The sequence below is a fragment of the Salarias fasciatus genome, chromosome 7, assembly GCF_902148845.1.
Source record: "Salarias fasciatus chromosome 7, fSalaFa1.1, whole genome shotgun sequence".
Taxonomy (NCBI): Eukaryota; Metazoa; Chordata; class Actinopteri; order Blenniiformes; family Blenniidae; genus Salarias; species Salarias fasciatus.
In genome coordinates, this window is record NC_043751.1 from 24,148,830 (window position 1) to 24,164,221 (window position 15,392).

General features: G+C 40.2%; 1 protein-coding gene across 2 annotated transcripts in view; it reads left to right on the forward strand.

Annotated features, from left to right (window-relative positions):
* The first annotated feature begins 810 nt into the window (after positions 1–810).
* The window catches only part of LOC115391246 (NEDD4-like E3 ubiquitin-protein ligase WWP2), a 51,140-nt gene continuing 36,558 nt past the window's right edge, over positions 811–15,392 (forward strand). For both annotated transcript variants that reach the window (XM_030095364.1, XM_030095365.1), the window contains exons 1-6: positions 811–877; positions 4,929–5,010; positions 5,711–5,867; positions 6,506–6,627; positions 7,324–7,461; positions 15,089–15,167. In XM_030095364.1, coding sequence (XP_029951224.1) covers positions 4,941–5,010; positions 5,711–5,867; positions 6,506–6,627; positions 7,324–7,461; positions 15,089–15,167 — 566 coding nt within the window. In that variant the 5' untranslated portion in view covers positions 811–877; positions 4,929–4,940. The remainder of the gene's footprint in view (positions 878–4,928; positions 5,011–5,710; positions 5,868–6,505; positions 6,628–7,323; positions 7,462–15,088; positions 15,168–15,392) is intronic.

The following is a 15,392-nucleotide window of genomic DNA, read 5'->3' on the forward strand; positions in this document are numbered from 1 at the left end:
TCTAAATGACGTGTAATTTAAATAACTGCTCATTTGCATATCTCATTTAAAATTATATAATGACATCATTTAAAACCGATACATTGTTGCCAACTCTTCCTCGGGAAAGTTCTAAATGATGACATCATAGAGAAAGAAGACATGACAGAGATACAGCCCTGGTCGTTCAATTGCAGCTTTGAAATGGAAGTACACACATCTATTGGCATATATCTATTGCATTTTATTATTCCTTTACAAATCTTGAAATGTTATCCAGTTACAAATCAAATTTGATTGTTCTTATATTATCACAGCAACATTTGAATAATTTATTGTAGCATTTCCTGTTTGTAATTTTTTTGTCAAGTGTCCATTCATTTCATTAATCATATACTCAGTTTTGTGATAAATAATGGAACACGTGTCTTAAAAATCCATTAAGAGAGAATCCAAATTCTTTGACATATTTAAACACGTTTTTTAGTAATGTAATAGTTACTTTACCTGGTAATTTGGTACTTTTTGATTAAAACTACTACTTTTTTAAAGAAGTATGATTACTTTTTAAAAGTAACTTTCCCAAGGAGAGTGTCAGCTCACAAAAAAAAAAAATATTTTCTTTAGCTTCTTTATCTTATTCAAAATTGGGTATTAGGTGTAGGTTTTTCATCTCCAGCATTGTCACTTCAATTTTCTTCAGTAAATGCAAACTTTTTTGTAATTTTCTCAATCACTTTTTGTTGTTTGAGTTTCTTTTGTTTACGTCCCACACTCCCTTGCGCGCGGAGGAAGACGAGCGTGGGATCACGTGTGCCGTCACTGGGTCACGTGGTGCCGTCACTGGGGCGGAAATGAGAGTTGAGTAGCGGCAGCGGCGGAGCGCAGATGAAAAAAGGTACGAAAAACACCGACGAACTGCTCATTTCAGCCGCAGCTGGCTGCGTGGCAGTGCGGCCGCGGGCTTCCGGCGCGGACTGAGCGGCTTCTGGGCCGGCTCAGCTCGATGTCGGGCGGTCAGAGCGGGTTTTATCGGCGTGTCCTTTTATAAAATCCTGCGGAGCTCGGAGGCTAACAGCTAGCATCGGTGCGGCAAGAGAACCACTGTTAGCTACGTCACACCCACTCCCCTTCAAAATAAGACAGAGCAAATATGTTTACATGTTTTTTTTTCTCCCTGAAAAATTACGTTGTTGGTTGGATTGCTGCTACTAGTGTAGTTCACAAGAATCAGATACAGTATAAGCTGAAGCTATAATTATGTACAAAGTCAGTGAATTGTGTATAACATAAGAATCTTTAATGACATTCACAATGTCACCAAAGTGTAGTAAGAGTAATCAGTAAAAGGAGTGTGAATTAAATTATAGTGCCAGCAGGATGTAAGTTTTAATGTTCCAACAGCACAAACGATTCATGGAGGTGGTAGCGGTTTGTGAAGCCCTTTTGATTCTAAATAGTATTTTAAAGGGCACTTCTTCTGTGTCTCAAATATAGGTGGGTAAGCATTGTGTTCATTTGTCTCAAAACTATTCAGTTTAAGCATTTACATTAAAGGTGTATAGAAACTATTTGAAAAAAAAAACATATACTAAAGTGTCAATAAACACCAAGGTAAGCTCACTACAGTGAAAGATTAATCCTTAGATTGTACCTGTCAGTGTACTAACAGAGTTGCATTGAATTTGGCTTCATTGAAGCAATGGACAGCATCAGAGCTGAATGTATCTTTTGTGGTGGAAAAAGTGGTGAATGAAAATTTGAAACTGTAAACTGAGTATAGTGGGGAGTTGCCTAGGTTTACAACGGTAGAAACTTAAGTCCCTCAAAATGGTTGGGAGTCACTAACCCTAACCCTAACCCTGAGTTCTAGAGATTTCATGTAATAATTTGTTCTGATCAAATTCTGTCTTGAATGCACTTTCCATCCAAGAACCACATGTTCTCTTGGACCTTGAAGTCAGATGTTCATCAGCTTTCGCTGTATGTTATGGTAAATTTGGTGCCAATCAAACACTTTTATACTGTAAACCTTATATTGTAATATCAAGGGCATTTTACAGTATGGGAAACAATTATGATACTTAAAATACCTAGATGCAGAAAAAAATTACTTAAAGACTGTGATTTCATAAAGTATATTTACATGTGAAAGAGCTTTTGGGCTTGGTATTCGGTATCAGCAAGTAGTTAAAGGTTAGTAGTTGTACTCATCCTTCATGAAAGAAGTATTGGTGCCTCTATTGTCATGACCTATAGTTTGATATTTGATACTCAATGAAGTTTGCTTTTGGATGAATTAATTTTAAACACGTTAAAATGACAACCTGAAGAAATCACCATGTATATGGACAGATGTACATTTAAATGTTGTTCTGGTGACTTTTGGGATTCATTTTTACAGTCCTCACTTCGAATAGAACAGTGCCATTGTTTGCTCTTATTCTGAAACTGTCAGGAGGAAGTTCCCTGTGGACTTTGTCTACTTTGACGCAGCTGAGCTGAAATACCCCCTTCATCATCTTCCGTGTTTGTGTTTGTGTCCGCAACCAGCCGGGGGTATTTTTCAAGCCAGGGGGTATTTGGATCAACTCAAGGGGGAGGGGCGATGCGGGGGTGGGGCGGGGAGATAGTTAAAGGGTTATTAATGTGGTGTTCAGTGTGTGGCTCGCACTCTGCAGCAGGTCGAGTGGATACTCTGTGGTCAGTCCAAGTACAAGGGTGACACAGGAGGATGAAGGAGGTGGTGGTTGTTGGTGCATATCTTCATCTGAGATCAGGTGGCAGCTGTGCTTGATAACACGCCTCATTAATGTCTGAGGTGGAGCCCTGGTCACATGTGACCTCCCTCCCCATCGCAGGGACGAGGAGCCGGCAGCAGTCACCTTGATGCTGCAGCTCCTACACACACACACACACCACCTCCAGCCTCAGGGCTGACTGTGTGTGTGTGTGTGTGTGTGTGTGTGTGTGTGTGTGTGTGTGTGTGTGTGTGTGTGTGTACTGAGGTCACCTCAGTTTCCCAGCATCCACCTGTGCAGGCTGCACCTCTGACTGTGCTCAACGTGATAGTGATGAAGAAGGCTCACTATGTGCTTTTGATGGACAGAACAAATCAAACGGCGAAGCACAAAGTCATCTCAAACAACTGAAGTCTGTTTTAAAAAAACTCAGCAGTAACATAAAACCTGAAGAGAAATAAAACAGACATTTGGTTACATATGGACCACAAAGCCAGGAAGAACGACCAAAGTGCCAAAGACAAATAAAAACGGTCATATTTGACAAGATTTAGATGTTTGTTGTTCCCAATCATTTGGGAAATGATCAATATGACACACGACGTGATCAAAGCACATTAATTGAACAGCAACATACAGAGCAGACAGTACCATTATTAACCACTTTAGGGCAAATCCTGGATGCAGAATATTCATAAAATAGTCAGAACAAGACCCTAAATTTACTAAATGTGACACAATATCACCCAGAACAGACTTGAGGTGACGTGCAAAAGGTTCCAAGACAGAAGGAAGTTCAGAGATTAAGAAATACCAAATCATCACAATAAATATAACATAAATTAGGAAGGAAAGAAAACAGGTGATGGTTACAAAATAATCACAGTCACTTAAAATGATTAAATTAAAACATCCAAATGTGACAGAAAAATAGCACCAATCACATGGCAACCCCCTCCATCATTACTATGCACATAATGAAAACTAGCGGTAGACAAGGAAGCTCATGCTGGGGAAAAAAAAGAGTTAACAGACCACTTGTGTTCATGTTCCTCTTTATTTAAGAAAGTTGCATTCAGTTAATTTTTGTCTCTGTTCCCTTTTTTTTCATCTTTTAAATCAAGCTGAAGCCTTTTACTAAACTAAAATGTTGATTCTGATGTGACAACAGATATCATTTTCAAAATGTCGCATGAAGCTTTTCTGGAACAAAAACATAAAATCGATTTCACTCAAAACTTCATGTAACCAGGAACCAAGTACAAGGTCATGTAAAATAAGGACATTCCACTACATTTAAAAGAGATAATAAACTTGACATGAAACAGAGAAAATGATCATTCCAACACTTTGCAGCTCAAGTTATTCATGAGTAAAGGGGGGGCCTCTCTGCCCTGCTGCCTCCCAGACATGAAACTTCCTCCTTGACCAACTCGACTAAGCTCCAAAAATCATCGAAACGTTCCTTTTTTTTTAAAGAGTTTCGTATTTGACAACCTTTATCATTCTTTGGTTAACTTTTAAGTGATATATTTTTCATGCTATCACAGATTTTTTTGGCTGTTTTTTTGCTGTTATACTGTTTCTACATGTTTATGCGTTGGGATTCAAAAAGTTAAAGCCATCATGAATAAAATTCATTACTATTATTTTTATTATTTCCTCACACCACCACACCACCGCAATTTTTGTACATTCATCTAAACCTTTTTTGTTGTGATCATTTTGGTTGCTTCTGGTATATATTTTCTTTTTTTTTTTTTTTTTGATTATTCAGTGTCTTCTGCTCTTTCATTTAATTTATACTCTCTCAATACATTTTGTAGATTTTGCCTTGCTCCTGCTCAAACAAAAAAAAATCTGTTAACTTTGGGGAGTTTGGTCTGCTCAGAAATCTTTTAATTTGTTTGATCTTAAAGAGTTTTTTCGTGTCATTTTGTGTTTTGTTCAGAGCGAGTTGCACTCGAGCGTTGGGTGTGTTTTGTTAAACGTCTTATCAGCTGTAATCAAACTCCTATATTGAAGTCAAAAGTTCAGTCATTTGTATTGCTGTTATTCAACCTGCTGAAAGGAGTAGATCCGCCCGTGGGCTGTTTCAGTGTTGTGACTTTTTCGCCTTGGGAAGTAACTAGTGAATCATTACAGAGTCATCATAAATCAACATTGGTTTTTATTTCACTTCTTGATTTGTGTGTGTTTGTGTTACAGAGCTGTGATGTGATGGCAGCTGCCAGTGTGAGCAGACCTGGCAGTGTCCAGACGTCCGAGAAGTCTCAGCTCATCCTGAAAGGTAACAAACAATTTATTGTAATGTGCACACAAAAAGTAACTAGTTTCTTGGTAAAGTTCTTTCTGTTTGAGTTGGTCTCACAGCTTCATTATTGCAGCAAGACGTAGCATAAGATTACAGAGCATCAGATCATCAATTGAAAATGCTTTCTCTTCATTTCACGCCATTGTATTTTGATCAAATGGAGAAATCAACAGTCGAGTCTCTTCAGATAATATTTTGAAAAGTGAAGTGACTAGTAAAGATTCTGATCAACTTTCTTTTTTGAGGAGATTTAACATGATGTTGATTGAGCAGGACATAGTTTTTGATGTGGCACCTGATCTGGTTCAGAAACCTGTGTGTCAATACTGTGCTCCAGTAGATGGTGCTGTTTACTCACACTGTCATTGACGCATCACACCTTGAACACAGTGAATCAGAGAATCCGATCATTTCACCTTGTTAAATAAGCCTCTCAGTGAGGAAAACGTTCATATTTTCTAAAGAGAAGCTCACATGTTGAGATTGTTCTGGTATTCTGACTTGAAATAATACAAATCTGGCTGAGTGGAGTGTGTTGAAAAAAGATGATTTTTCTCAAATTTTTTGCTAAATTGTGTGTGTGTGTGTGTGTGTGTGTGTGTGTGTGTGTGTGTGTGTGTGTGTGTGTGTGTGTGTGTGTGTGTGCCTGTGCCTGTGCCTGTGCCTGTGCCTGCAGTGGTGTCAGCAAAGCCACAATCCCCGAAGCTGCCGAACCGCCACTCCCGGCTCAGTTCCTTCGTGGAGGTGACGGCTGACGGTCTGACCAGCGAGACCAAAAAAACAGGAAAACGCAGTGGACACCTCGAACTGCAGTGGAATGAGGATCTAACCCTGTGAGAGACACGCACGCGCACACACACACACACACACACACACACACACACACACACAGTTTATACTCAGTTTAAACATACATATATATGTGTGTGTTTCAATAGTTGTCATCATTTCCCCTTCTGGTCTGTGATTGGTCCAGATATCGAATGAAGCCAATCCCACCACAAACATTTTCCCAGGAAGAATCACTACTCTCTTTATGTTTTGTTTTACTTGTCCAAATGTGATATTTAACTTTAATGGGCTCAGAGAAAACAAACTTTCGCAATGTTCAGGATCTGTGGTGCCCCCCTCCTCCCCATGGGAACATCAATCAGGTTGAAACTGGTGGTTCTGGATCTCATTGCTTAGACATCCAGTCTAAAATCTGAAGTTATGGCTCCCATATTCAGTATAATGATTTGTCCGTCATGCTCCTCAAGATTGTACCAGTTCCTTTCTCTTCTCCCCAGAGATAGAGAGCTGTAGTGACTCTCACTCTGCCCTCACAGTGTCGATTATTTTAATTTCTCTTCTGTCGTATGACAGATAAAAAGTCCAGTTTTAAATCAAAATGGTGATGAGTTTGTATATTGTTTGAATAAGATTCTAATGGTGGCAGGAGTCATTGTAATTTTGTGTGTGTGTGTTTCAGTAATGTGACACCTCAGAGTCGTCTGGATCTGAAGCTGTGGAGCTGCCACACCCTGAGAAAAGAGCTGCTGGGCAGTGCCACCATCGACCTGCTGGACACGCTGCGCACACACGATGGCAAAAGTAAGGAACTGAACGCCAACCACGTTTTAGAACGTTTTCAAGCAAAAACGCAACGCATCCGTCGGGTTTTCAGGTCCCTTTATATAACAACTGTGCTGGGAGCCAATTAAAACACAAGCAATTTGAAACAGTTGAAACGTTGTTATGTGAACGGGGTCTCAAGCGCAAAAATCATATTCATAATCTGAATCTTTAGACTCTAAAACATCCCAAGAAACAACTATTGTCTCAGTTCAAGTCTGCCCTCAATCCTATTTTCTCTGTTTGATAATTCACACACTTTACCTAAAAACCTCCCGTGTAGAAAATCTGACTAAAAAATTAATTCAAAGAAATTTAATCATTGAAAATTCTACAAAGCCATCTTTTGATTAAATTGATGTCTCAGTTTTTTTCTCTCTGTTGTCTGATTTACACATCCACCCTAAACAGCTCATACGTAGGAAAAAATATCTGTGTCGTGTTGTGACCTCAAAAACTTTGAAGGACTGGTTTGTACATGAAGTTAAAGACTTCAAAAAATATAAATATTTATTGAAGAATTTATTTGTATTTATTCAAATCAAAACCATAGACATTTCTAAAAATGTTTTTGTTTTAATTAGAGCAAAAAATCTTTGTAGAAAACAGATTTTAGATTTCAGAAAGTCTTGAATGGACGCCTCACCCTCGCTGTGTGCTTGTTGTGCCCTCTAGTGGAGAACGTGCAGCTGAGTCTGGTGCTGCAGACGGAGAACAAAGGCTCGGTTGTAGCAGGAGGAGAACTCAACGTCTGTCTGGACGGGATGGTTGTTGATCTGGGATCCCTGCCCAACGGCAGCACGGCAGCAGACAGTGAGTCCCACCTTCCACACACACACACACACACACACACACACACACACACACAGTGTGTGTGTCAGTGTCTGTGTGTATTTTTCACACACAGAGACATTGACTTGCACATGTACAGACTCAAGCTTGCACTGATACACACAGTCAACTACACACACTAAAGCACAAACTCACAGTGACACACAAAACAGAAACATAACAAACACACAAAAGAATGAACCACACACACTTCAACACAGACACAGACATGTTAGCACACAGATACACCCTAATATACACAAAAAGTCAAATACACTCCGACACAAAAACCTGAAGCACACATGTACACACTCAAACACATTAATAAACTTACACAAGTGTACGAAAACCAAGTACAGACATAGACACACAAACATCCACACAGCTCACACATTCCTGACAGAAGGTTTGAATGTGAGTCAGTGGCAGTTTTGTTTCAAAGCAGCACGTTTCTGAATTGTGTGTGAAAATCAGAAAGATGAAGTTTTCCCACAGAGATCCAGACGGCTCATTCCAGCAGAACTCCACAAGTTGAAACCTCATATCTGCTCTTCTCCCCTCTCTCTCTTCAATATCTCCTCACACTCCTGCTTCTGAAGTCCTTATGGTCGGGCTCTCTTTGGTCCTTCATTAAAAAATATAAAACTTTCTGTGTCCTAAATATATGTCTGTATTGGTTTGAATAACACGTTACTACTATAACACTGGTTAGCTTTAGCATTAGCATCAGGTGATGCCAGTGTCTTAACTGGTCTTAACCTTATTGATCTTGAACTGACTCCATCCTCCATCAAGGATAATCCACTGTAGTTAATATTAGCTTTAACCTGTGTGCACAGTGGCTCAAATTAGCATCGGCAGCGTAAGTGAAGGTTAGCTCACTGCGTACGAGCTGTCCACTGTTAACTCCAAGACTCCACACTACTGTAAATTTGGCAAAGAGAAAATCACAACTACAGTTAGTCGCACACATTTTTCCACTGCATTTATTGTCTGACAGAAGGAGTAGGAAGTGGTTTTTGTCAGTTTTCACCTTTTAAATCGCAGCTTGACTGAGCAGTTAAGCCCCTTTTTTCCAGAAGTCACGCATTTAACTTCCAGACTCTGCAGAATATTTCAGCTTCGTTCAGAGGGACACACCCCAGATTAAGGAACATGTTTTACAACACTGACTAATATTGTGCCTAAACATTAATTATGCTAAATATTTTATATCTCTCGGAGCACACTTCAGTCTGTGCTTATCCAGGACTGCTCTCACTCTGAATCAGACACACAGCGCAAGAGCCTCTTTATTACAGCTGAAATCAGCTTAGTGGAACATTGTAGCTATTTTCTACACTATTAATCAGGAAGTAAAACAACTAAGTAACATCTTTTTATTAACCAAAAATGTAATTGCTTAGTGGAAAATCAAAAATTTAAGGAGAACCTTTTGGGTTTTTATATGTATGATTTTCTAGTACCTACAGCTGAAACAACTCACAAACAATACAGCATTTTACTGGAACTTTCTATCTCCTGCAACAGCTTTTTAACTCCTGCAACCCTGAATACTCTGTAGTTCTCAACTTGAAAAGTGACTGTTTTTTTTCAGCATCTCATCTGTCAAAGAATGCGTCATAAAGAGGAAACAGAACTAACTTTTATGGTTTCATGTCTAGTTCTAAATTTCGATAATCTGGGTATAGCAGCAATGATTCCAGAGCCTTCTTGAATTGGTTCCTCAGCTTTTAGCCCATGGTTAAGCATCTGGAGTTTTACTGTAGCAACGTTCTGTTGTCATCTTTTTTTTTTTTCATTTTCAATTCAGCTTTATTTATGAAGTGCTAATTACAACATAGTCATTTCTAGACACTTTTTCCCACTTTTTTTTAATATATTATTTTGCGTTTTGTTGTCATCCAGTGACATTTAATGACACCACCACTACCTTTAGATTTTGAAATATGCCACTACTCATTGGGGGTTGGAGATTTGGCAAAAATATCATGTTAAGATTTTTTTTTAGTATAATCACAATCACAATTTTATCAGAATTCTTTTATACATTGCTTTTTGAGATTAATTTGCAAGTTTCTGAATAGTGCAACCAAACCATTTCCCTATGTAAAACACACACACACATACACATGTTCGTGTGCGTATATTGTGTTTTGCAAAATAAATTAACCTATATCAATTCAATTCAGCTTTATTTATGAAGTGCCAATTACAACATCGTCGTTTCTAGACACTTTTACAGAGCAAACCCAACAGATCCGCATGAGCAAGAGGTTTTACCTGCGAGAGAGTGCAGCTCCAGGAGGACTGAGTGTACGTGAATAAAAGACGCCCTGTTTTCTGTTGCATGTTTGCTCACACCTGACAGCAGTTCGGACTCATCTACATGTATATTTATTCACTTTCACTGACTTTCTGAGCTTGTTTTTGAATCAAAAGTTTTGCCGTGCTGCCAACAATCACATGTCGGCAACATCGCAACACTCAGAAACTTAATCCCAGCAGCTTTCACTGACTGTACAGCCGCAGTATTTCTATCAGGAAGGACACTTAATCTCCACCCTCATGTGTTTGCTGCTCACACCTCTCAGCTCTCAGCAGGAAGGATTTCCACGCTGGCTATACACTCCCTGACTCTGTACACAGCTGCTTCTTCTTCTTTTTTTTTTTTTTTCTGTTTTTTCGGCACTGCGCTAACATTTTACTTTCCTTTATGGTTTTGGAAGCAGCTCTGAGACGGCTGTTTAAAAAAATACACTGTTCTTAAGCTGCTCTTAAACCTGAGGCTGGGTCCAAGCATCCTTCTTTGCACACACACACACACACACACACACACACACACACACACACACACACACACACACACTCAGGCTTTTCATGGAGCGCTGCACAGAGCCGCAGTGTATCCTGCTGAATGAACACAGAGCCAGCAGGGAGGGACGAGGCCCGCCGCAGCATGGGCCGGATAAATGTGATTCTTTGTGACTGTGAGATGTGAAGAGGTTAAGAGGAGGTGTGTGTGTGTGCAACAAGGATAGAAAGATGGAAAATAAACACTTTAAATGTAAAAGTCTTGCTGCTGCTCACTCAGTAAGAGGTTGAAGTTTGTTTCTGAGCAAGTCAATCTCCAGAACAGCATCCAACACTAAATGTGTTTTGAAGAACAGCCACTGAATTCATACCTTGACTTTCGGCAGTAATGAGTGTCTGTTAACTTCAGTAGATAGATACCAGTATAACTGAACAATCCGGCACTGAAGCAGGGGTAGGAAATGATGCAACTTCAATGACATCCAGATCATAGAGCATCTTCCTCCAACTGACTGATGTAACTTCAGTTTACCTAAAATAAGTTTTTCCAGCCCTGTTGTGCTTCAGCTGTAGTTGAAGTCTCAGAGGAAAAAGTTCTGAATTATATTTACATCAGTGTGACGCTGCACAGCTCTCCTTCAGTCTCTATCTACTCTGGTGCAAAGATGGAAGACATGAAAAAACAACTGCATGAGACCTGGAGGCTCTCATAACTGTTGTTTTAAATTCAGCATGTGTGCAGGTCACAGGTTAACACACAATGACCAGAGCCCTCCTCCCGCCACTTTTCTTTGTTTGGAGATGCCGCGCTCTCGTAATCACCAACATCAGGAGTGCTTTTGTCTAATTTGTTTCTCAGAATTGCGTAATTGAGTCTCATTGCTTGCAGCTCGGCAGCACAATCGCCTCCTGTGATCCCGGAGCTGTGTGCACGCCAGGAGAGGGGCGGGGGGGGGGGGGGGGGGGGGGGGGGGGGGGGGGGGGTGTTCCTTTCCTGACTCCAGGGGTGGGAGGGGGGGTTGATTCTGTGTGTGTGTGTGTGTGTGTGTGTGTGTGTGTGTGTGTGTGTGTGTGTGTGTTTTGTGGGCAGGAGGAGAGGTTGCTGAACATAAAGCTGAAGTGTGCCCTCCCAAAAACAATAAAACAAAGTTTCAAATGGAGTCAGTTGTCTATACTGTCCTGTGTGCACACGTTTCATATTGCTGTGTGTGTTTGTGTGTCTGTGTGTGCGTGTGTGTCTGTGTGTGTGTGTGTGTGTGTGTGTCGCTGAATATATGAAGCTTATAAAGGTGGGTGTGTGTTGCCTTGTGCTGGTGTTAAGGAGCTCTGTTCTCATAGTGAACGCAGCTCTGTTAGCTCCGAGGTTTTACTCATTTCCTCTGGCAGGTTTTCTGAGACACACTCAGACACACAGGCACACACACACACACACACACACACACACACACACACACACACACACACACACACACACACACACACACACACAAGCCTTCGTATGGAAAGATGGCGGGAAACAGAAGCCAGAGCAGAAAACTGTTTGCTTTCTGGGAATAATTGGCACACTTTGTAAATGTCAGACTCTCAAATACGCTCTGTGCATATTCACGACTTCCTGTCCCTGCGAAGCAGGAGCCACATGTTGATCACCATCCAGTGTTGTCTGACCTGGACATATCACACTTTGTTCTGTACGGACAAAAACAAATGTTGGAAGAGGAGGGTTTGGCTCTGGTGAAGCCATGAGGAGAGATGTTATCACAGTGAGGGTATTTACCAGCAGAGCGCGTGTGACGTGATTCATGTTGTAAATTTAGGACAAATGTTGAAGGAAAGTTTGGATTTAATAAGCGCTTGGACAGTTAAAGATCTTGGATGGTGAATTCAACATCATCTTGACGTGAAAAAGAACTTAAAAAAGCTACATGGGGGAAAGATTTCATTCTCTCATTGGACCAGCTTGAGGTTTGGACTTGGTTCAGTCATCAGGACAGGCTCAGATTAGTTTTCAGTCCTGGTTACATGACAGCATTTCATGTGAAAAGGTGTTGTTTCTGCATTTTCGTTTCAGAAAACTTTCATGTTTACAAGGTAACATTTTGAAAGGGATGTTTATTTACACAGAAATGTGAGAAACACTGAAAAAGATGTAGTTGCCGTGTTGGGCCACAAGTTGTTGAGCTTGTTTTTGGGTAACACTTTACTCGAAGCACCCGATATAACACATCATAAGTAGTCATAAATGATCACAAAGCTTTATAACCCACTATACAGGTTAGGGTTAGTAGGGTTAGGTCCTGGCATTTTGATCATTTCTGAGTGTTTATAACTATAACTACATGTTCTATAATGACATTATAATGCTTTATAAATGTTCTTATAATGTGTTATACCAGGTGCTTCAAGTAAAGTGTTACCTGTTTTTGTAATGAAACCACAGACTCATGCACACAGAGAACAGTACACTGTAAGCATTTATTGTTTCAGGTAACTTTTTAAAAATGTTGTCATCTGTTTACACTCATCTGAAACACCTGAAAACTGCAGTTGACCGTGGAATGAAGAAATGAAAGAGAGAGTCGTCTCAGCTGGTGTAAACTGGAGACAAGAGAAAGAGCACTGTTATTTGGAAGAACAACTTCAATCATTGACTGAGGTGTTTGTGATTGCCGCATGTTCCCTCAGGCCACATGTTTGTTAGCTCTCAGTGAAGGTACCCAAAGACTCAAACTCAGCATACACTGGCCGTTTTTACATCCATCGTGTGTTTTCACGTCATTATTCCCGCTTCATTATCTGTGAGGGATTCGGTGAGTGAAACGGGTCCTCTGTGGTCTCCGAGCACCGGGAGGGTCTGCTCCACCCTGTGAAAGGTTCACCGTTGTTTTCACTGTAGTTACCTTGTCGACATGTTTCTGTAGGTACACTCACACAGTCTCATACACACATACGCAGTAATTAGACCTGTACTCATTCAGAGGGGGGCGTTGGGGGCCATGACACAATGCTTTCTCCTCAAGACCACTGTTTATTTTTCTCTACATCCACCAGGTCCACTCACAAGAAGCTCTTTCATTGCTACACAACAGCACTCCCTGTGTGTGCGTGTGTGTGTGTGCGCCTGTGTGTGAGTGTGTGTGGGTACGTACACGTACGCAGCTATCTACTGGCACAGGTAAACAGGTACACACACGGTAAACAGAGTGTGTGTTGAGGCCGAACTCCGGGTACACAGTGATCTGGTGTGTCTGAGGAGAGAGTGAGTGTTAATGGAAAGCATGTTACAGGCCTGTGGTTAGCAGTCAGAACCGTATAGTCACACACTCTCCCCCTCACTGCCAGCTCCACATACCACCACACACACACTACACAGTACAAACAAGTGTGAATGGCCCCCATTAAACCGCCAACTGTATTCCCTCTGCTCCCTCGCCACATGTGTCAGATCTGTACGGATTTGGGTTTTTTTCACAGACTGAGGAGGAGCAGTTGCCTTTATCCTGTCAGAGAGATGATGGATCCTCGCAAGGAAGCAAAGGACCGAAGCTCACCTTCAGAAAATTTGTCACGTTTACCCATTTTACACAAAAGAAAGTGCTTTAAAGCAAATGCTATTGTCATGGATCTGTTTAGCCTAACATGCTGTAATTATTCTATCATTTATTTGTAGAAAGGTATTTTCTAATTAAGCCTTTAAGCTTTGTTGCTTTAATTTACTTCCTGGATATTAGTGCAGAAAATATGAAGAGGCTACAGTGTTCCACTGAGCTGATTTTATTGTTCAATAAGAAGGAAACAAGCTGACTTTTCTCCAGAAATGGCCAATAACTTATTAGTTTTGGCCATTTGGTTTTTAACACCATATCATACCAATCATCATATATTAGTTGATTGAAGTAGCATATAAAAATCTTTTCAACATGTTGCTGAAGCCATTAATGTAATAATACATAAATAGGTCTGAATTTCTGGTATTTTTATTTTTTTGTAGTTTGCAGAACTTGCTGTAGTTGAAGGCATAGGTGTCATATTCATTAAGGAGCACCTTCTCTTAGTTATGGTTGTGATTTTTTTTTTTTTTTTTTGCTACACTGTTGGTGGCTGTGGTTCAGTGAGGAGAGCCGTTGTCTCTCAATCACGAGGTTGTTAGTTTGATTCTCCTGGACTTGCTAGTATTACAGTTGACACGATAACAACAATCCAACTTGGACATCTGTCCATACGAATTTCTGTTCTCCCATTGTTAATGTTAACAGCACCCACTATTGGCAACATGAAAACAATTTTTTTTTTTCAGCGTTTCTGTCGTTGCAGTGGAAATGGACGTCGTTTTCAGGATGTTCCTGTGTGAATGTGAAATTTTGCTGAAACGAAAACAAAAATGATGTGTTTTCACTTGTTTGTGTTACATTGTCACATAAATAGAGCCTAAAGCGAAAGAAATATGAAGAAAAGTAGAGTGTTCTGTTCTACAAATATGAGGATAAATGGTACTGAAGTAACTTGGTCTTCATGAGAAAACTCACACAAGAGGAGTCCTGTGATGTGTGTTCACAGCTATTCAAGAGTTACCTGGAGCAGAAATTAGTCTCATGGAGTAGTACACGACATTCATTCAACAATATGTTGAAATTCCCAAGAAGTGGAAATGTTACTTTGCTACTTTACTTTCTGGTTAATAATATAAAAATGATCAAGAGTTCCTCTGTCAATGTTCCTCTGATCTACTTTGAAGTCACCTTGTTCCTTTTTCTGTCACTAACTCACTGTTTGTGTTTATGTGTTGTGCTCGCAGAGATTCTTCAGTCAGAACGACCGAACCTGAGGAGGACGCAGAGTGAGGAGACTCCCAGTTCAGCCGGGTTGCACAACAGGTTCGAATGCACACACAAAGATGCACATGAATACACACCAATTTACAGGAGGGGGCAGATTAGGCAGAGTCCCCAAGAGGCTCTTGATTCTTTTGCCATTTTTATTTGAATTTCAGTCCTCTTTACCTTTAGTGTTGAACTTATATTGAATTTTTTGAAAAAAAGAAAGGAATATATCCTAGAATAGATATATTCCATGTATTTACACCTTTGTTTTACCAATGT